This window comes from Hippopotamus amphibius, chromosome 1 (genome assembly GCF_030028045.1).
Source record: "Hippopotamus amphibius kiboko isolate mHipAmp2 chromosome 1, mHipAmp2.hap2, whole genome shotgun sequence".
NCBI classification, from domain to species: Eukaryota; Metazoa; Chordata; class Mammalia; order Artiodactyla; family Hippopotamidae; genus Hippopotamus; species Hippopotamus amphibius.
The window spans coordinates 145892461-145914142 of NC_080186.1; the positions used below are offsets into that span (position 1 = coordinate 145892461).

General features: G+C 40.9%; 1 protein-coding gene across 1 annotated transcript; it reads left to right on the forward strand.

Annotated features, from left to right (window-relative positions):
* The first annotated feature begins 3196 nt into the window (after positions 1-3196).
* LOC130841599 (hepatitis A virus cellular receptor 1-like) lies at positions 3197-20124 on the forward strand. The gene is made up of 8 exons (XM_057717720.1): positions 3197-3263; positions 5115-5447; positions 8769-9137; positions 10358-10456; positions 13584-13639; positions 16793-16904; positions 17751-17787; positions 20022-20124. Exons 1-8 carry the CDS (start codon positions 3218-3220, stop codon positions 20122-20124), a joined length of 1155 nt encoding a protein of 384 aa, XP_057573703.1. The 5' UTR covers positions 3197-3217.
* Positions 20125-21682: the final 1558 nt, after the last annotated feature.

Genomic DNA, 21682 nt, shown 5'->3' on the forward strand with positions numbered 1-21682 from the left:
GTACCGATGGAAATGACTGCTCCAACAAGAGCTATCTCACAGGCAGGAGCCATTATTCCAGCCAAGGCTATTATCCCAGGAAAAAACACACCCAAGGGTGAGGAGAGACCTCCACATATTCAGGAGTTCCTGTGTACCCCAAGTTACCCAAGGGACCTAATCTCAGCCTAGTTAGCACCCACAGCAGGGTAAGTTACCAAGCAACTGCCCCCTAGGATTCTACCTCCGAGAGAGAGATTTCTGATAGAAATCAAGAAACAGTAAGAGCTCATGTGCTTTTTTCAGTGTCTTATGTAAGTCTGGCAGAGGATAAATTGGGAAGTTTTTCTGAGGACCCTGAACTTTTCACAAAGGAGTTTACCCGGTTGATGAGATCTTTGATCTCACCTGGGGGGACTGACAGATTTTTTTTTTTTTTTTTTTATCCCACCAATGCACTCCTGAGAAAGAACAACACAGAACACTGGCAGCCAGAGTCCATGCTGACCAAGCGGCAGCCCAAGCCCAGCAAGGCCATGCAGTTCGCTGGGTGGGGAACAACAATGTCCCTGAGGCAGATCCACAGTGGGATCGCCAGATGAACTTTACTGATAGGGATAGGTGGGACCATATGATTAATTGTTTAATAGAGGGTATGAAAAGCTTACAGTGAAACCCATCAGCTATGGAAAAGTAAAAGAAGTCTAGCAGGGACCAGATGAAAATCCTGCAGTTTTTCAAGGGAGATCAGTGGAAGCTTTTAAAAAGTGTAAAAATATGGATCCCTCCTCCCCCAAGGGACAGGTCCTTTTGGCTAATTAAAAAAGCAACTGCCATGGGACTTCCTAGGTGGCGCAGTGGTTGAGAGTCCACCTGCCAATGCAGGGGACATAGGTTCGATCCCTGCCCCGGGAAGATACCATATGCCATGGAGCAACTAGGCCCGTGCGCCACAACTATTGAGCCTGTGCTCTGGAGCCCGTGAGCCACAGCTATTGAGCCCATGTGCCACAACTGCTGAAGCCCATGTGCCTAGAGCCCAGGCTCTGCAACTGGAGAAGCCACTACAATGAGGAGCCCGTGCACTGCAGTGAAGAGTGGCCCCCGCTCTCCGCAACTGGAGAGAGCCCGTGTGCAGCAACGAAGACCCAACACAGCCAATAAATAAATAAATAAATTAATTAATTAAAAAAAAAAAAAGCGACTGCCAGTCCTCAGACCCCTGTGAGCGATTTGCTCCAATTGGCTTATTTGGTTTTCAGTAATAGGGATATGGCCAAAAAGGCTGAATGCACCCAGAGAAATATACGAAAGGCCCAACTGATGGCAGTGGCCTTGTCCATTCAGAGACCACCGAAGCAGAGGCCAGCCTCTCTGGGCCAATCTGCCTATGCTAGACCACAAGGCCCATGGGTCACCAGGCAAAACCAGTGTGCCCTGTGTGGACAGAAGGGGCATTGGAGGAAAGATTGTGATTGATGCACCCTTTGCAAAGAGCCAGGGCATTGGAAGAGGGAATACCCCAGATGCCAGCGAGTGACGGGGGCCCCTTGGCCATCAATGGTTGCACAATCTGAAGCCCGAGGGGGCCCGAGGCCAAAAGTGGTTCTGCCTAGAGATACCATCTACATAAGCAATGCCGAGCTTTGGGTGGTGGCTGATCTGGCAGGCCACTTAATAAAATGTCTTAAGACATTGGTGCAATGTTCTCGATCTTAACCCAAAGGACTGGAAGCCTTAATAACCAAAAGAAATATGTAATGGAAGTGTCAGGAGAGAGACAGGGGCACACTTTCCTGGAACCCCTTTGTACAACATCAGTGGCTGGTTGATTCTATATTCCTTTCTGTTTGTGCCTGATTGTCCTATCTCTTTAATGGGAGGGACTTAACTAAATTAGGGGCCACTCTGTTTCTCGAGGGACAAGGAAGCCCACCTTATCACAAATGATATGCACAGGAAATAAAGAACAGGTTAAATCTATGACTGAGATAGAAGACCCAATAGACCCTGAAGTGTGAAACATTAAGATTCTGGGCCTAATCCAAATCAAACAGATTAAGGCCTTAAGTGACATTTTCCAGATTTAGAAATTGTTTTGAAAAAATGGTTTGGATCTGCAAAATCATGGTTATAATCTCTTCTTGTGACTCTTTTAATGCTTAATTTCTTTTAATTTATATCTTTTGTAAACTCATCCTCTGATGCTTCACATCTAAGAGGCCTAAAAGGATGACGGTAAGCAGAGTGGCGCTGGTTTAGGGTTCTCCCCACAGAGAAGGGACAGTCAGCCAGGCGTTACACTCCTTCCCCAGGCAGGCCTGCCTCCCATCTCAGCAGGAAGCAGTTAATGATGGATCGTAGCCCCTTACCCTCTTTTAAGCATAAAAGGATAAACACCTGCAGGGGGAAATGATAGGGACAGGGTAAAGGGACATAGTAGGTGATTAAATAGTTAATCCCACTAGGAAATTGTAAGAAAAAAGTATGAGAGACCCTTGTAAGTTCATGATCACTTGAGAAAGCAATGGGAAAATCCTGAAACAATGTGGGTCTGCTTGACTCATAAAGCAGAGCAGTCCCTTGGCATCAAAACCTTGCTTAAGAACAAATCAAAGCCAACTTGCTTAGCCACACAACCATGCAACAGAAGCATGAGAAATGCCCCAAAACAATTAAACAATAGTGGAAAATAAGGCCAACAACTTGGCCAGTGATTTGAACAAAGTAATGACACTAGGACATGCTCTATGCACACACGAAAAACAATACTTTATGGAAAGGTGACATTTCAAAGTGAACGACCCTCATTGTACTGAGACCTGAAATTTTTCCATAGTTCCATGACATCCCAGATGCATCATACAAGGTCAAAAACTCCCCTGCCCCTCATGTAGGAGGAGTTAATGATGGAAGACTCAAAGAATGAACATGAAGGTGATCTTCTCCCTTCCCCTCTCTTCCTTTGATTATATTAAGATCACCTATTAAGCACTTGGGGCAGCACCACCCTCGCCTGCCTGCTTGTGAGCATCACAGGCGTCCTAGTCTAATAAATCACTTCTTATCTCTCACTTCGCCACTGGCTGAATCCCTTCTGAGCTGAGACAGAAAGGACTGGAGCTCCTCCGAGCCCTTGAAACGCCACCTATCCCACCTATCGGTATTGGTTCTCATACCATCTGGTTGGGGGAACACCAACCAGTGTGCTTTGTCTTTCCTTCAGGCAGATACCATCATGCATCCTTGGGTCGCCATCCTGGGCCTCATACTCCTTCTGACAGGTAAGTGAATAGGCGGGCTGTGCCTGGAAGCCCTGAGGATGGGGAGTGTAGGGGTGTGTGGGTGTGGTGGGGGAGGGGAGATGTGCTTGGGCTTTGCTGGAAGGTAATGGGGTCAAGTAGTGAGCAAAGAACCAGGCTGAAACCTTAAGCCAGAGAAATCGTGTAAATGCTAAGAATTAGAAACTCTGTGGGCAGGTGAAGAAGGCCCGATGCTGTGCAGTGTGGCGCATGCTGCCATTTGTGTTGAAACCAGGAGTAGGGGTGCGTGGGTGGGCGTGTCTGCATGAAGCAGTCAAGTGTATGTGGGAAGCAGTAGCAGTGTTATCATGGCCCTGACGCACAGGGAGGAAGTGGGGATAGAGTGGGGAGGAGACGAGCCCTTTATTGCACCATTTTGTGCCTTTTGATTTTTTTAACCATGTGCAGCTATTTCTTTTAAAAATAAATTATTTTAACTCCTCTGGTGTCCAGTGGTTTAGATTCCACCCTTCCAGTGCAGGGGGGTGTAGGTTCACTCCCTGGTCAGGGAACTAAGACCCCATTTGCCCCGAGCCGTGGCCAAAACTTTTTTTAAAAACAAATAAAAAACAAATAAATAAAATATTTTAATTCAAAACATCCTATGAAATAGGGGAAAATTTTAGGAATAGACACATCCTAAATTTTCTAGATGTGGGAATATGAGACAAAGTACATTTTTAAATTTTACTTCTATAACAAATTTTTATAATTAGCATGTATTACCTTTGCAATCCAAAAATGATATTAAGCAAAATTAAATATTATCAGAATTCCAGTGAAAAAAATAGACTCTTATGTTAACAATGAGTGTTTTGTTCCCAGATCATTTCTCAAACTCACAGGCCAGTCATAACTATAATTAGTTGCTGAATCTCAGATTTCTTTTAAGGACCACCCAGACTGCATTTGACAATGCAGAGTATTTTAAGTCACTGCAACAGGAGAGAGTTTCCCTGCCTGTTTGTTTTTATGAGGCAAAATTTAGTATTTGGTTGGATATTCTCCAATGTTTTGGTTTCACGTGGGTAAGTGGACCTTGCTCCATTGCAGGGCTGTCATCAACTCACGAGAAGGGATCCCTGCTTGAATTTTCTGGATTGATCCTAAAGCCCATGATAAGCCTCAGTCTCTCCTGAAAGTATTATAAACCTATTTTTTCTAAGAACTGATTTCTGAAGAGTTTACTAGTCCTCTGCCTTCTAGCCAATGACGCTTTAAGTAAAACATGAGCTCTGCTTTTTTAAAACATTTAAATAATAGGAGTGGTGAGGTGACTTTAATTGCTATAGCCATTTAAAAAATTGCAATAAGAATTGAATATCAAAACTTTAAATGCAATACAGTTTTTTTAAAACAGATTTCATCAGAGACAATGACTAAAAGTATGGGGGTTGAAAAGCCACATGTATGCATTACCTATTTAATAAGGAGATACCTGTCAAACACAGGATGAAATACACACATAATCATGCGTTACTGGAGTGTCATTTGTTTCAAACCTTTTGGAAAGAAATTTGGTCACATTTACCAGGAGACTGAACATATTTCTGCCCTTTATCCTGATACTTTCTCTCTTGGAAATCTATCCTATTAGGAGGTAATCCTGAATATAGAAAAACATTTACGTGATGTTTTATGTACAAATATATCTAGTAAATAGTAATGCTGCTAAAGAATATGTTAACATAGAAAAATGCTTTTATTAAATTTCAGAAACTCAAGATATAGTCAGTTGATTTCAAACCAAATAAGCAATATAAAGAAAAAAATGAGAGTAAAATTAAAGTTAAAATATTGAGACCTCATGATCTGGTTTCTCTTTATTTATAGGTGGCGTAACGTCTTACCCACGAGTGACTGGGGTGGTGGGTCAGCCTGTCAGGCTACCCTGCACCTATGGTGGAGAAGTCGTGAGCACATGCTGGGGCCGAGGGGCATGTTCTTTGCTTAGCTGCGGAAGTGACATCGTCTGGACTGATGGATACAAGGTCACCACTCGGCTGGACAGACGTTACAAGCTATACGGAAATATTGGTGGAAGGGATGTGTCTTTGACCATAGAGAATCCAACCCTCTCTGACAGTGGCTTGTATTGTTGCCGTATTGAGAAGCGAGGGTGGTTCAATGATATAAAAATCATCCTAGAGTTGAGTATAACGCCAGGTGAGCTTGCCTTCCTACTTCCTTTGGTCTCTTCTTGTGGGTTCCAGAGATAAGAGTTTGCTGTTAACTTTCTTTTCCTTTAATTGGGAAAGAGGAGGTTCCTATAATCTTGTTTGCTAATAACTCTTGGGATACAATAACTTCTATTTGTGTAGAATGAAGTGTTAAGATAAACCTTGATTCAAGACCATAGGCTAGAGGACCTTCCCAGTCAGCTATGTCCTAAAGCAGTGCTTCAAAAGCTAGCTGGTTCATGAGCAAGTGTTCACTGTTCCACAGTGAAATATAGTGAACATTTTTATGGAGCTGAATTTATTCCACTTGAAGAACTGCCCTTTTCTCTGAGACTATGTCTTAGAAGAATTTTTAATTAATTAATTAATTAATTGACTGCATTGAGTCTTCATTGTTGCACATGGGCTTTCTCTAGTTGCAGCAAGCGGGGGCTACTCTTCATTGTGGTGCACGGACTCCTCATTGTGGTGGCTTCACTTGCTGTGGAGCACAGTCTCTAGGCGCATGGGCTTCAGTAGTTACAGCACATGGGCTCAATTGTTGTGGTTCGCTGGCTCTAAAGTGCAAGCTCAATAGCTGTGATGCCTGGGGTTAGTTGCTCCACAGCATGTGGGATATTCCTGGAATAGGGATTGAACCCATATCCCCTGCACTGGCAGGCAGATTCTTAACCACTGTACCACGTAGGAAGTCCCTAGAAGAAGTTTAAAATGTCCTTTCTTAATATTTTAAGACTTATAGAGAATTTCATACATATAAAATAGGTACTATAAGGTCCTGTCAAGTAGATATACCATTTGGCTTTAACAATTGTCAACTCAGTCTTGTTGCATGTACATTGTATAAGCCTATATGGTTTCATTCCCTCTCTCTGCCCTGTTTTGGACTTTTTCAAGCATATTTCATACCGTATCACTAAATTGCCTGTTGAAAAATTAAAGTGGCCTTATTACAGTATGAAAACATTTGCATCTCAATAACTGTTCACTTGTGGCTTTTAAGAATTTCATGAAATCCAAAAATCAGGGAAGTTTAATCTAGAAAAATGGTACAGATCAACTGATTTGCAAGGCAGAAATAGAAACACAGATGTAGAGAACAAACATATGGACACCAAATGGGGAAAGCTGGGGGGAGGGGGAGGTTGGGGTGGGATGAATTGGGAGATTGGGATTGCCATATATATATTACTAATAAAAAAATATCAAATTGTACACTTTAAATATATGCAGTTTATTGTATGTCAGAAAAAATCAGGGAAGTTTACATTTTTCCATCTTGCTGTAGACATTCTCATTTTTCTTACCATTTGATGAAAGGAGTAGGTTCTTCAGGATTTCCTGGTTTCTCCTGCTCTTTCCTAATGAATCTTTTCTCACTACATCTTCTATTGACAACAGAACCTACTACCCATGGCCTTCATAAGTTATTTCCTTTTTTAAATTTGAATGAACTTGATATTGAAATCTCTCACCTTTTGTGTTTGGCTTGTGTCCTTTATGAAAGCAAGTAAAATAAGGTCAATTTGGATGCTGAAAATAGCTGACTCTGGGGAAACTATATCTAGGAGACAATTAAAGGACGCCAAAAGAGTCTGGCACTATAGACACGTGAGGAGGCAGTGTGTGGAGAAGAGATTATTTTTGCAGTTGTAAAATTATATGATTGGTCTGGCTGAATATTTTTTTAAGTGCCATAGAAAGAAATTAGTAGGGGACTTTTATAGTGCTTAGAAATTCTTCAATAGATGAATATTTACAAAGTCACTGCTCTGCCCAGTGGGAAATGGGTCCATAACTGAGCCAAAGTGACTCTCTGCCCCCAATCCAATTCTTTCTTAAGTTTTCTTGCACTTTTCACAGAATGAACTTACTTTTTAACCTTCTTTTAGGGCTCTTCCTCAGCAGCTCCTTTTACCCTTAGTTTCCTAGCTTCTTCCTCACGAAATATTTACCACTGAGAAAGTCTCATTAGTTAAACAAGCCGGTTAGGTTTCCTCCTTGTCATAGTCCTTTGGTCAGACTTTTTGCTTGCTTCCTTTTTTCTCTAGATTTGATTTCAAACTGAATGGAGGGGATTGGATAGTACTCTTCTTAAAAACCTCAGAGGACACTGTTAGACCAGGGTCAGCAAACTGTAGCCCCAGGACCAGACCAGATTATAAAACAGGCTCACCAACATGTTTATGAATAAAGATTTATTGGAACACAGCCACACCAATTCGTTTATATACTGTCTATGGCTGTTTTCACACTGACAGAGTTGAGCAATTGCTAGTGAGATCACAGGGCCCCCAAAGCCTAAAACATTTACTAATGCCTTGTACATAACAGGCACTCACAAATATTTGTTGAGAAAGAGTTTTTCTTCTTTAAGGCAAAAATTAGCTAGCTTCCAAATTAAATTGACTTGAATCCCTCAGAAGAGTTTTTACATCGACTGTCCCCTATCCAATATATTTGAGGTTCTACTGTGTAGTTGGTAGAGCTGAAATTTAAGAATACTTCTTGTGGGCAAAAAAGATGCCTGGTGAGAAAAAGTTACACATTCTTGATTCAATCCTACAATTTCTGTTTTTGTGCCAGGCACTGTGTTTTGGGTTCATTGTAGTTTCAGTTTTTTCTCTGGGTAACTCTGTGGACTTTAGTAAGTGGTTTGAAGTCCTGTACCATTTCTGATTCTGTAAAGAGTCAGTTATTACTTGTTGTTATTATTTCTTAAGTAGGAAGGAACCTTAAAAGGTCTAGTCCACCTTCTAAGCAAATGCATAAGGCATCTGTGTTATCAGGTATGTTACTGGTGTGAATTAACCTGCATGTAGGATGCAGGTCTGTTGGGAGGGTATCCCCAGGACTGCCTGAACTGAATGGTATTTGTCTGGTAAATATTCTGGTTCTTGGGAACCACTATTTAGGACCTAGTCATACACCACTGAGAGGATAAAGACAGCTTCGAGTCTAGACATTTTTCCCTACCTCCCAGATGTCTATGAAGAGACATAAATCTGATATGCATGACTAGTCTTTTCAAAGTGCTTCGATACAAATCCCAGGTGTCATTTTGTTATCTGCAAACCTCCCCAAATACAGTCCTTTCAGTGCAGCTGTTTTGTTGTTGTGAACATGTCTCCACTCCCTCCTCAGGCCCAGATTCTAGGTGACCAATGATGAGAACTCTGAGTTCATGGGAGAGAAGCGCTCAGTTCTGCCTGGGGACAGGCTCATTGCTTGTGCTGGTACACAGGCCCAGCACACGGCTCTGGTTTCCTTCTGCGTGATGAATCCTTGCTTTCCTGTTGATTTCTAGCTCCACCTACAACCACCACCACCACCACCACCACCACCACTACTACAACAACAACGACCACCACTACTCCAGCAACCACCACCACCACTACTCCAACAACAATGGCTACCACTACTCCAACAACAACAAAGGCTACCCGTACTCCAACAACAACAACTACTCCAACAACAACCACCACCAGTACTCCAACAACAACAACTACTCCAACAACAACAACTACTCCAACAACAAGGACCACCACCACTACTACCCTAAAAACAACCACCACCACTACTCCAACAACAACAATGGTTACCACTGCTCCAATGACAACTAGGGCCTCTACCTCTGCTCTTCCAATGCCATCACCCACAAAGAACCTCCAGCCAGGTAAACAGATGTGCTTCTGAGCCCAGAAGGCTTTAAAAGAGAGGATGTAGACCATCCAGTTCTTTGAGTTAAGACAGACGTACAATCTAGGGTAAGGATTCTTAATAGGCTTCCAAACTGACTTCACAGAATCTGTGAACACCTGTGCCATGTTATAATTGCCTTTTCTATGTATAAGAATTTTCAGAGTGAGGGGGACCTATAGCTTTTTATCAGATTCTCGAAGGAAGTCTCTAATAGCAAAAAAGAAACAAACAAACAAACAAACAAAATCCCACAAAAATCAAAAGAGAGCTTAGAACAAGAGAAAAGGTGATGTTGAAACGTGAAGACCATAGTGGGGGAGTGGAAAGAGAGAGACCAATAAGAGGCAATAAGGAAAGCCAGATTTGGGAATTCTTGTCCAGCCAGCACCACTAACTTGCTCTAAAATTCTGTGGTGCCCTAAGAAGAAGAGATTACAAGGATATTATTAAGAGGCAAGTGGTCAACTCTGCAGGTAAAGTGAGATGTCTGATAGAAAATAAAGGAGAGGTTTCAAGAAAGGCAAAGGGAACTTAACCCTGAGAATTCTTAGTGAAGCTTTTTGGTGAGAAATGGGAGGTGAGTCAGATAAGACAGGAAATCAGTCTTATAAAAGGAATGACCTGAACACAACTTCAGAAGGAGCCAGGGTACCAGGAACATTGCTTTGAGGCTCGTTACCAAGACTCAGGCATTGGACAGTACTGTCACCTTGAAGGGACCTCAAGGAATTAAATATTCTCAGTATGTTTTCTGTGCTGACCAATGTGTGCATCTCCCTGAAAAGCTGTGTGGGTGGATCATTAGGAACTTGAATAAGGTCAGGAAATCCAGGTTGGGGTTCTTGTGAAGGGAGGAGGGTGGATTAGTGCCAGCTCCACGGTTGTGCTCCACAAAAGTGAAATGTCATTGGTATGAATGAAAGTTTCATTGGGTGTCCTACATAAGATGCACTGTTGTAGGCTTTAGGGGGATCCTAGGAGTATAAAAAGTGAAATAATTCTGTCTATTGATAAGCTCTCCAGGTCATTATCTAGATCAGATTTATTCATGACAATGAAATACCTATATGGCAGTGTGATGCCTCAAGGTCACCCTTGAATATTTCTCTAAGAAAGTGTTGTCTTTTACTTTTGTTGAGGGCATAAAATTTCCTCCACATATCGAACACTATTCTTCCATTCTTGTCATTCCAGTAGCTTCTTTATCTTCTCCTACGCAGACAGCAGAAACCCAGCCTAACACCCCGCATGAAACAAATATGACCGGCTCACCATCGCACTCTTGCTCAACAGGTAACTTCAGTTTCTTTCTTGAACACCTGGGAGCTTTCCAATTTTCATAAACATGGGCACATTATTGAGAGCATGCATTCTGGAATAAGACAGATGTGACTTGAGTGCCAACACTGGCTACTCCAATTCGCTATGTGACTTGAACAAATGTCTTATCCCCTTTGAATCTGTTTTTATCCTTGTAAAATGGGTGGAATGTTACTGATCCTGTAGAATTCTTGCAAGGATTACGTGAGATAACTATCTTGGGACACAGTTAAAAGGTAAGTGATAGAGGGGCAACTATGACTATTACTAAGAATATCCAGAAATACGTACACCTGAGTGGCATAGGTAGCTTGTGTGATTTGGGAATGTCCACATGCATATCAGTATTTTTCTAAATTAAAGGAAGCAGCCTTGACTTTAAACTTATTACCAGGCTTACTCCCTTGGGCCAGAGCCTTAAAACAATGAAATCCAAACTAAGCTGGTCCAGACCAAACTGGTCACCTGTGCTTATGCTTCCTCTAAGCCCCAGAGCCTACACAGAGCCAGGAGGCTCCCCTGCTGCCCTGTCAAGCTTTCATATCACATGGACACGTTGAGATGGGTTGAGGGCACCGACACCAGCACCAAAGAGGCATGCCCCACTGAGATTCTGCTATTGTCCTCAGCCCTCCACCCCCTCACCAAAGTCTTCCCCACTCTCCCCAATTTGGGCAGGCCCATATTCTTTTGAGATGTAAGACTTTCCTGTGACGGGGAAAGGTGCTGCTGCATCCTGTCACCTTTCCCAGCTAACTCTGTTCCCCAGGGTGGTAAATCTGGGGAGTGCCACATGCGGAACCCCTGTGTAATGCAGGGCTGGCTTGTGTGTCCTTGTGCCTGTGATGCAGCCAAGCAAGGTCGAGCTTTGCAAGACTCCTTGAGTGTATGACTCATCGTGCTCAGGAGCTGCCAATCTGTAGCGAACCCCCAGTAAGGCCTATGTTTTGCCAGTCATTCCTGGAAGCTGGTTAATTTACAATGCACCTGCAGTGAGACTCAGAGAGGGACCAATTCTATTGGGATTAGCTGATGCTGATTTTTGGTTTTGAAAATGGAATGCTTAGTGTGAACTGTTTCTGGGCACAAAAACAAAGTGAAAGTAGATAAAAATACAAGGTAACAGTGTAGGAGTAGCTGTATCCCACACTTTTAGGCTAAGAGAAGGAAGAAAGTAGGAGTGGGGAATCACTCTCTAAAATCATTCCCTAAAACCTGGTCTAGGTAGAGCTTTCCAGAGTGGAACAGACATTGGAGCAGCTGTGTCCCCAGGACTTCCCTGCCTGCTGCCCTCTTGGCAGTGTCTCTGAGGCTCTCCAGCCACATCCTTACTGTGCCCGAGTCAGACTTCAGTGGGCTGAAGCCTCACAAAGCAATGAAGGTTTGCCTGGAGGAAGTTTGGTCAGCATATGGCCCACCACTCACCTTTTCACAGAGGGATGTGCCAGCAAACGGTCTCACATTATCTCATTTAAATCTTTGAGGGCAGACGTTATTTATTGCCATTGCCAGACTGGGGAGGCCCTTTAGTTCTGCTTTGGAGACAGACAGCTTCCAACTCAACTGCCAGTTACTAGCTGTGTGCCCACGGGCAAGGTGTTGCACTCCTCACTGCATGTCTGTGAGGAAGAAGGATGTGATAGTTGGAATGTGCATTGTACCGTGTCCCTTCCCCCATTGCTGCTTTCATTATAACATAATAGTAATAGCTGATATTTGTCTAATATGGTGTTAAGGGCTTACATGCATCATGTAATGTGACAACTTTATGAGACAAACGGGTAGTTCAACAGCTTGTAGTTCAAGCTTACCCCAGCTAGAAGTATAAATGTACACATACACATACATACATACATACATGTGTATGCAGAGGACCTTGATCAAGGTCACATAGCTAAGGGACATTGTCAGCACTGAAGTCAAGTTTTAGCTGACTCAAATCCATGCTGATTTTACAACATCACCCATTCTATACCTGAGGGACTCATTTAAGGTTATAACACAAGTCATGCACAGAGCCTAGACTGTCGATATTGTCTTGGCTGTCTAAGAAGTAGTGTCAGAATGAATAAGATGTAAACACTGTAATGTAAAGTGTAAAATGTTGGGGATATGTTTAGTCCAGTTTCATTGCCACTGGACAATGACCTTTCTATAGCTTTGACAGTGATTAGGGAATTTCCAAGACTTGCAGTATTTTCATTGGATGGGAATGCAATGTGTGTGGTGGTTATGAGCTGAGGCTCTTGTCTTTTGCTAGAGTTGGAAACTTTAACCATTTCAGGCCTGTTTCCTCATCTATAAAATGGGAATAAGGAAATTGGTATAAGGATGTAAAGTGCTTAGTGTATGACAGATACTCAGTAAAGAGAGATCCTGTATTTGACCTATAGTTGCTTAGGAGGGCCAACAGTGTATGATCTGTATGACAAAAGAGGTATTTCAAAACACTACTAAAATATGGACATTCAAAACTTTAAGGCATAATATTGTTTTATATTGGGGTTTCTAGTAGTGTAGGATACATCGGCCTGGGGGCTGATATACCATTTCTGAAGCACTTTTGGATCAATGCAGGCACACTGGCATAAAAGGTAGGAGTTGGATGCCAGCTTTTTGGAATATCTTAGTGCATTTCATTCACATTGTGAGTGTAAAACCAATGTAACGTCCATTCTGAACAATGTGTTCTGCTCTTTGGATGTGCAATGGCCCCTGAACACTCACGGGCACTTTCTTAGCTGTCATGAAAATACTGATTACCCACCTTTAAGTGGTCATGTTTAACCTAGTTAACCACTGTGACTCCTCTAAATTTGTAGGTAAACTTTCTGTGAACATGCATTTTTTTTCCGTAGAGAGCAAAAAGGGGATCCATTTTCGAAGGGTCCATGACAAAATGGTTAAGAAGCACAACCTTACAGGTTAAATTAATAAATGTTAGTAATGTGGTATAACTCTTGCAATGTGTACAGCATTTGTCCGTGTGATTATTCAACTTTTCATTCATTACCAGAAGGCAATGTGAATATATTCGGTGTTTGCAGTGAAAATTCAATATTTTTAGTGATTCTAATTAATTTTCCTTCTTGTTGAGCAGATGGGAATGGCACTGTGACACAGTCTCCAGATGCTCTTTGGCGTGAGAATCAAACCGTAAGCATATTCCTTCCTACTTTATTACCTAAATTCACTTGTATGTCTCCCTGGAAGCAAGTTACATTTAGAGATTATTGTTGTAAGACTAGTCCACAGATTGATTCTTTCTAATTTAAAAATAAAGGAAGAAAAGAATTTGACTCAAATATGGATGATTTAATTAATTAAAAAAGTTTATATAGATGAACCAGTTGGTTAAAAATACCTAAAAAGTGATATTTTACTCTCCACACACACACACACAGACACTCTCACACACACACTACAGACTTTCTCCTGGCCAGAAAATTAGAAAAAAAGAGTGAATTAATTCAGGGATTGTGAGGTAACATTACACACCAAGGAAGACTTCAGTCATTGGTAGAGAAATAACATGCTTTGAATTGATGTGGTGAAATGGGGATCGTCCCAACCAAAAATATTACGTAAATGAAAGTGTGCTTGCTTAAACACAGCCCCCGATATCCTTTTCCAACCCAATTGTCCTCCTATATAGAAATCTTGAAGCGGCTGCTGAGTCTTTCTATACATAAACCTCCCCGTATGATGACTTATGAAGGTCCTATGGTCTTGAACACGCTGTGATTCTGCAGGATGTGCTCACACTTCCTCCACAGTTAGCTTGAGAAAAACCTCAGGGGCTCTGGTCTCATGATGTGCAACAGAGCCTCATCCTCGTGAGGAAGTTAGAAGAGTGTATCAATAGGACCTTTACTTTCGGCTCACTCTGGTGAAACAACTTTCCTTTTACCATGTGCAAATAACCCTTAGGAGCAACAAACATAAGGAGATTCAGGTATGAGAGCAATGCTGATGGCAAGTGGTGAGAAATTGCAGAATGGCCAGGGTAAGAGAAATTCAAACGCAGGCAAAGTAAGGTTATTTAGTGTGAGGTCAGGAGGCCTGTGTTGCACACCTTAGTGACCATGAGAACACCACTACACAGGGACGATATTGAAGATTTATCAGCTCTCATGGTAAAGGCACGGATTGATCTGATGGATATGGGCTGAATTTGCATATGCCTGTGAAACAGCAGAACTGCCACTATGTGAATGACTATTATGTTGCTGTGCAGTCAGACTTAGGCTGGATTGAAAAAAAAAAACATTCTGAATGAGATTGTTCTTGACTTCAGTCACCTGCAGGACAGGTGTGTTTAGCAGCAGATAGAAGCAATATTGAAGCAAGTTCAAAATAGGCAGTAGGAGCATGTGGGCTTTTTGTGTCTTGACTCTGAAGATGTCAAGGTGTCTCCCAGGTATCCTGAAACCAAGCAGCATATATTTCGACCCAGTAAATCAACTTCTTGAGCTCTATCTTAAGGAGAGAATTGAACAAATAATGTGAAGGTGTATAAGAAAAGATGTTCATTGCTGCTATTAATATTTATAATCATGAAAATGTTATAAGCAACCTAAATGTTCAATAATAAGGGATTCATTAGGAAGTCATTTAAGCATGCCCGCTTATTGCCATTGAGATGAAGCGAGAGAGTAGCACAGACATATATATAGTACCAACTGTTAAACAGATAGCCAGTGGGAAGCTGTTGTATAACAAAGGGAGTTCAACTCGAGGATGGAAGATGCCTTAGAGGACTGGGACGGGGAGGGTGGGGGGGACTCGAGGGAGGGTGGGGGGGAGTCGAGGGAGGGAGGGAATACGGGGATATGTGTATAAAAACAGAAGATTGAACTTGGTGTACCCCCCAAAAAATAATAAATAAATAAATAAAATTTAAAAAAAAAGAAATTGAAAAAAGAATGTTGTCACTGTAGTGTATTTACTGACATGAGATGATAGTGTCAATTGTTAAGTAAAAAAAGTCATTTTAAAATAGTGAATATACTGTAGTATATAGTGAATATTGTCACTGTTTCTGTTAAGAAAAGCACTAGAAGGATAAAATTCTAGAGGAATATGTAATGAAAAATGCTAATAGTGGCTGTTGCTGGATGTTGGGATTATGCTTCATTTTTGTTTTCCTTTCTTTATGCTTAGCTGCACATTCTAAAATGAACCTGCCATTTTTAGGTAACAGCATTTTTTAAAAAGGAAGCAAAGTTTGCTTCCTATAACACCATGTTCCATTTAACCACTTACCCTCCACAAGTAAGGTAATAACACAACTTTTCCCTCTCAAGACACTGGCCGTTCCTCCTTAAGCAAGGACAGCTCAGAGACTAAGTCACCCTCCTTTGTATTCCTCACTGTGTTTTTCAGGAAGTACCTAAAGTACCTTTCCTAAGAACCTTATTTACTCTGCATTTGACAGACAGAGAAACAGAGGTTCAGAGAGGGTAAATAACTTGTGTAGGGTCACACAGCAACTAAGTAAAAGAGCTGGGATTCTGACTCCAGAGATTAAACTCTTATCAGGAAGAGACTTGAGACAATCTTTTTCTCTGATCTTCTATTTCCTTGCTGTTAAAATACCTACCTGGTGGGGCCTCTTTAGGATTAGAGTTAAGCTATGTAAGGGGGCCGAGCATGATGCCTGACGTATTTCGGTTTATTCTAGGATGTGAGGATCCCTTATGAACTGCACTAGGAGATTTAAATAAAACTGTATTTCTTTCTAATTGTGCAGCATTTTAATTTTTAAGCAGAGCTATGCATATGAGCAGCCATTTTCAAGTCCATTTATAATGACATGGATAGAATCTTGAATTCCAGTTAAAAAAAAAGTTTTGTAATCAAGGGCCAAATTCAATAATTGAGCACATTCAGATAAAATCAGATAACACCATCTCAAGTTATACAGGAAAAAAATGTTTTCTTTCTTAATATCATAAGAGGATTATTTATGGATATAGCTTATTAATTTTAAAAATGTGTTAATTTACATATAATAAGCACACTCATTTCAAGCATACAGTTTGTTTTGACAAATGTATACACTTCTGTAAATACCACAGCAACGAAGATATAAAACACTTCACCATCCCTAAATACAGTTTGAATTCTAAATTGTCTTAGAATTTCACAATATGGTTATAACTTCAGATCATTTGGTCTTACCCCTCATGGTCCAGCACTAGCCAAGAGCCTATAAAGATAAGTGTGTCTGGGTACATTATTTCCGGAAATGTTTTCTACTCATAATTCTAACAAGATTTTGTTCTCGATCTGCTGATGTTGCCTTAGCCTGGGGCACTGGCACGAGACCCATGGATGAGCACCAGAAAGGGAGTCTACATTGGAATCAGTGTTACTGCCCTGGTGTTGATCGCGTTTCTCCTTTTCATGTTCAGCAAAAGTAAGTCACCTCAGGACTGTGCCTGCGGGAGTTTTCTTGAGCCCAAATTGCCTGTAGCCCCACACACCACATGATTTTAATTTCATGTAGCTTCTTTGGTTCTTACATTGTTCTTTTTTAAAATTTTTTATTTATCTTAAAATTACTGTCCCATTAAAGAAAACATGATATTTAAATTCTCCATAGGAGAAATAAGCGTTGGTTGGGTAGAGCTGGGATTTGGAAGGCAACAAACCATTATAATATACAAGATTTGTTCACTCTTCCTTTTCCCCTTCCATGCAGGACCAAATTTTGTCCCTATAGGGGGTGAAATTATTGAGGGTTTTACAACACCCACTTAACAGAAGAAGCAAATGAGACTTGGCAGGGATACATGATTTCAGAGCTAGGAGTAGAACAAAGGGTTTCACAAGGCAGCCGTCCAGGGCCTCCTGGGCTCCTTCCACCAGTTGTGTGTTTGTGTATAAAGCCTGTCACCTATAAGAGAAACACATTCACCCATTTTTTTACAGTGAAATATAATTGCATTAAAGTAAGCTAGGGCATGTGCGTTAATACACTCAGGTATTAATAAACATGGGATACTCTACACTTAGGGGCTTATTTGGTGCCTATAGATTTAGGAAAAGTTACCTGGAGTTATCAGGGAAGGGCCCAGATTTTTATTTTCCCCTTCTTGTTAAAAATATTCTTTCTTCTCAATTAATTTTTTCAGGCTCTGTGATCTGTACAAATTTTGTTCATATTAATGTAATAACAGAAATAATATGCTTGTGTGGAAAAAAATCTCATGAACTCTTTGTCTTACGTGTTTAACTTTCTTTCATTTCTTCCCCCATTTAGGATATTTTTGCCTGGGTAACAAGGTGGAGCTACTACGGTAAGTTTGAAAGGGTTTGTGTCAATGCCTCTTGATGTTCTTACTCTGGTACAAATAAGGAAAATTTCTCTGTCCCTCTCCTCTTTTCCTTCTGATCTCTCCATTTTACATTCTGGATCCTGAAAAATCTAGCATATAGAGCATCTCCATTGCTGTCCAACCTTCCAGTGGTATTTTTAGCATCGCTGTATTTCCCTGGAATTGTGCCAGAACTGCTACAGAAACAGCATCTCAAACGTGACCTCTAGAGCAAGAGAACTAAGTTGCAGACTTTGTTTGGTGGGACATTTGTTTGGTTTGTTATTTGATTTCATACAGTGCTTTGTTTATTGAATGTTTATTGAATGCCTACCATATTCCAAAGAGATGAACAAAACAGACAGAAAACGTATAAATGAATAAGCAGGGTATTTAGAACCTCCAGAGAAATACCACGGGGAATATAGAGCAGGGCAATAGGCTATGTGAGGGAGCCCCAAAAAGCAGAGGCAGCTCTGCAAAGATGTGGGGGAAGACAACCCCAAGCTGAAGATGGACAAAGGCCCAGGGTAAGGCACGTGCCTCCAGCTCTTCACCATTGTGCCCTGTTGTTCCATAGCCAGCCTGCTCTGTTCATTTACAGCAGTTGTCCGGCCTCATAGGCGTTTGAATTTACTGTTTTTGCAAATCTACTCCACTGCCCAATGAAGTTACATCCTCTTTATATTCATCCCTGTAGTCACTTGCTCAAACACCTGTAATGGTAGGAAACCACTACTTACTTCCAAATTCAAATAGCCTGGTTTGTTTGGTCCAGCTTGGGCTTTAAGCATGGTCTTTCTTCTTTCTTTGATTCCAAATCCATCCATCTTAGCTGCCATCCATTATTGCTAGTTCTCTTTCATTGGATGTTTGTACACTGTCTTTCTTTCCTACGTCTGAATTAATCACATGAGCCCGTCTACTGATCGCACATTGAACAATGTCCGGCATATTGCAAGTGTTCCATAAATGTTGGCTTTTATTATTGCAGCCCTGCCCTTCACAGCAGTAAACCTGTGAGACAGGTACTATTATTATTCTCAGTTTACAGATTGGAAACATGTTTAGAGATGTTAAGTGACATCCAAGGTCACATCACACAGCAGGTAAAAGACTCAATCTTAAGTCTCTTCGAGTCCAAAACCCATACCTACGGAAGTTTTTGACTATCTGCTTCCAAGAATGGAAGAAAAAAAAAATACTCCCTACAGGCAGAAAAGCATGGAAGATAGCATCCTTTTAGTTCATTTCTGTCCTTTCACTGTTAAGATTTTTAAAGTTTCAATTTTTAAAACCTAATTAGAAAAGAAAATATTTATTGTAGAAAATATTGTATAGTATAGGAAAGCAAAACAAAACAAAAACAATAACGAGCATATCCTCATGATGCTATTTTTTGGGCAGCTACATCACATTGACTCATTTTGAGCTATTGACACCTACATTGTTGCCACATGTGTGTGACTAATCAGTTTAAAGATCCGAGCTGAGTGAAGAGTCAGTACCTTTCATATCATTTCTGGGTAGGTTTAGATAATAAAATAGTGACTACATACACATTATAAAAAAGCAGTCATATCAAAACTCCACAAATGACCTTTTCATACACTTCATGTGTGTGTACATGTTATAAAAGTCTCATAACCCATGGCTTTCTAATTTTGACCATTAAGACACGGTATGATATTTGACTCCATGATCTAGTACACACTTAGCTGAAGCAATATCATTTTGCTATATCTAGTATGCTCTGATATTTTGTATACTTCTATACATTTATCTTAAATACAGGATATAGAGCACTAAATAGATTTAATAACCTTCTCTAAAGGGTCACAGTTCACAGTTGGGAAAACACCAGCCAAACCACTTCCTAGTCATTTTTGAGAATATGCATCCTGGTTTAGTACTTCAATTTGATGTCTGACATTTATCTTCTTAGATTTTCAGTTTTTGTATTCTGTTACATGAGCCTCTTGAAGGAGACCAATGTGAGGTTTTTGAAATGATTGCTGAGGTTTTCTACCTGCTTATTAAACAGACTTTCCTGAAACTTCATATTCACAACTTTGGACGCTTCTATTCACTGCATAGGCTGTGTGAATGGGGCTCTGGGACATGAAATACCCAGTCTTTCCTGAACATAAACAAATGTGCTTCTCATTCTTGAGAAGTGGTCTGCTTTTCCCTTACTCATGTTATTCTTTCTGTAGCGTGATTCCTTTGAGGGACGCTCACATTGGAGCTTTGAAAAATGCAGCTCTGAAGCCTGTCCGAGCAGAAGACAATATCTACATTATTGATGACCTTCATTAAGTCATGGATCCAGTGGCCTTCTAAGGTGTTATGCCCTTGACCGTGGAAGACAGTGACCAGATATCACCATGTCAGAGTCCTTTCAAGCACCATGACAATTTTTCATTCAGTTTCCCATGGCATTCCAACGAGTCAGTGATATTGGGTACAGTGAGTCTAGCTCATCTGTGTGCCGCCAACCTCTGTAACATTGCCCTAATTTTTTATACTAAAACTGGTTCAGTCTTTTTCATCATTGCAAAGCTCTCTCCAAAATGTGAAATGTACTCCTTAGAACTCTACATTCTCTTTAGACCCTGTGAATCCTGTTATCCATCAAGAATTCCCAATGAGGAGACAGAATAAACACTTCTACCTTGGTTACCAAAGCTGTCAAAAAGAGCAGAGCACAGCTCAAAATCAGCAAATCCAAATTGGGACTTAAAGGATTTAACTTGAAGCATTTCATGATTGTCTTTTTTTTTTTTTTTAATCAAGTGACTCAAAATATTATATTCCTATGGCCCCCAAGGGTTTCAAATCATGGGAGTGTACAGGTTTTTATTTACCCAATAGGGAAGTAGAAGTGAGTGTGATTTTGCCCTTCGAGGTAGGTCTGGTTTCTCAGGGCTCTGGAAATAGAAGTGCTTTCACTGGGGCCAGGATGGGTGTTTTAGCAGTGAGAAGCAGCTAGGGTAGTGAGTGGACCGTGGAGACACCAGGGGGAGAAAATCAATTGCCATGTGACTTATGCTGTTTCTGCTACATCCGTGCCACAGTTCTAGGCACTTATGTAGACAACTGGCAGGCTCTCCGTTGTAAGTTTTAGAATGAGGCAGGGCAGAAATAAATAAAAGGGAAAAAGAGAGGGAGGGAGTAGCAAAAGAGGCTTTCTGCCTTAGAAAAGCTAGTTTGCAAAATCATAGTGGTGTTTGAGAGCATTACCAGTTTCAACCAAAATGCTAAATTGTCCTCAAACCACCTTGCTTTTTAAAATTGTTTTGAGAGGATAAAGGGTCTTTTTCACATTCACTCAATTTCTGTGTTATATGTTTTTCACAACTCAGTTAAATTTTTGGTTTTTCCAGAAGAGTTAGACAAAAGCTAAAGGTAAGGATATTTTTAGACACTAGAAGCATTTCTCCATGAACAGTTAACAAGGCTGGAAATTAATTTCACTTTGAGTAAACCGTGAAGTAACTCATGCTTGAGTTGTTTGGGGGGTGTTCAGAGCTACTCACACCAAAGCGGTCCATGAGGGCTGGATACTTTTTTTTTGAAGGCAATGTTTTTGACACTACTGTGGAGTTCTAGGAAATTAACAGGACCTCTGAATAAAGGGTATATGGGCAAAGAAGATTGCTAAACATTGTATACTAGTTTTCACACCTGGGACCAGACTGATGCGGTTTAAAAAATTATGTCCCAACTACAGTGTTGTTTTTTTTTTTTTAAATTCAAGATAACATGCATAACCACAGAGATTTCAAATTAAATCCCAGATTTGTAACTTCTCAGGAAAGACCTAACAACACTAGACTGCAGCCCTATGCAGCCAGGGCCTCACTAGGGGGCACCA

What these genes read in the sequence shown, in the direction of transcription:
- LOC130841599 (XM_057717720.1), top strand. Translation starts at nt 3,218, where the DNA reads ATGCATCCTTGGGTCGCCATCCTGGGCCTCATACTCCTTCTGACAG. An exon ending in TTTGGCGTGAGAATCAAACC is followed by an intron (nt 13,640 to 16,792) that starts GTAAGCATATTC and finishes ATGTTGCCTTAG; the next exon opens with CCTGGGGCACTGGCACGAGA. An exon ending in CCTTTTCATGTTCAGCAAAA is followed by an intron (nt 16,905 to 17,750) that starts GTAAGTCACCTC and finishes TCCCCCATTTAG; the next exon opens with GATATTTTTGCCTGGGTAAC.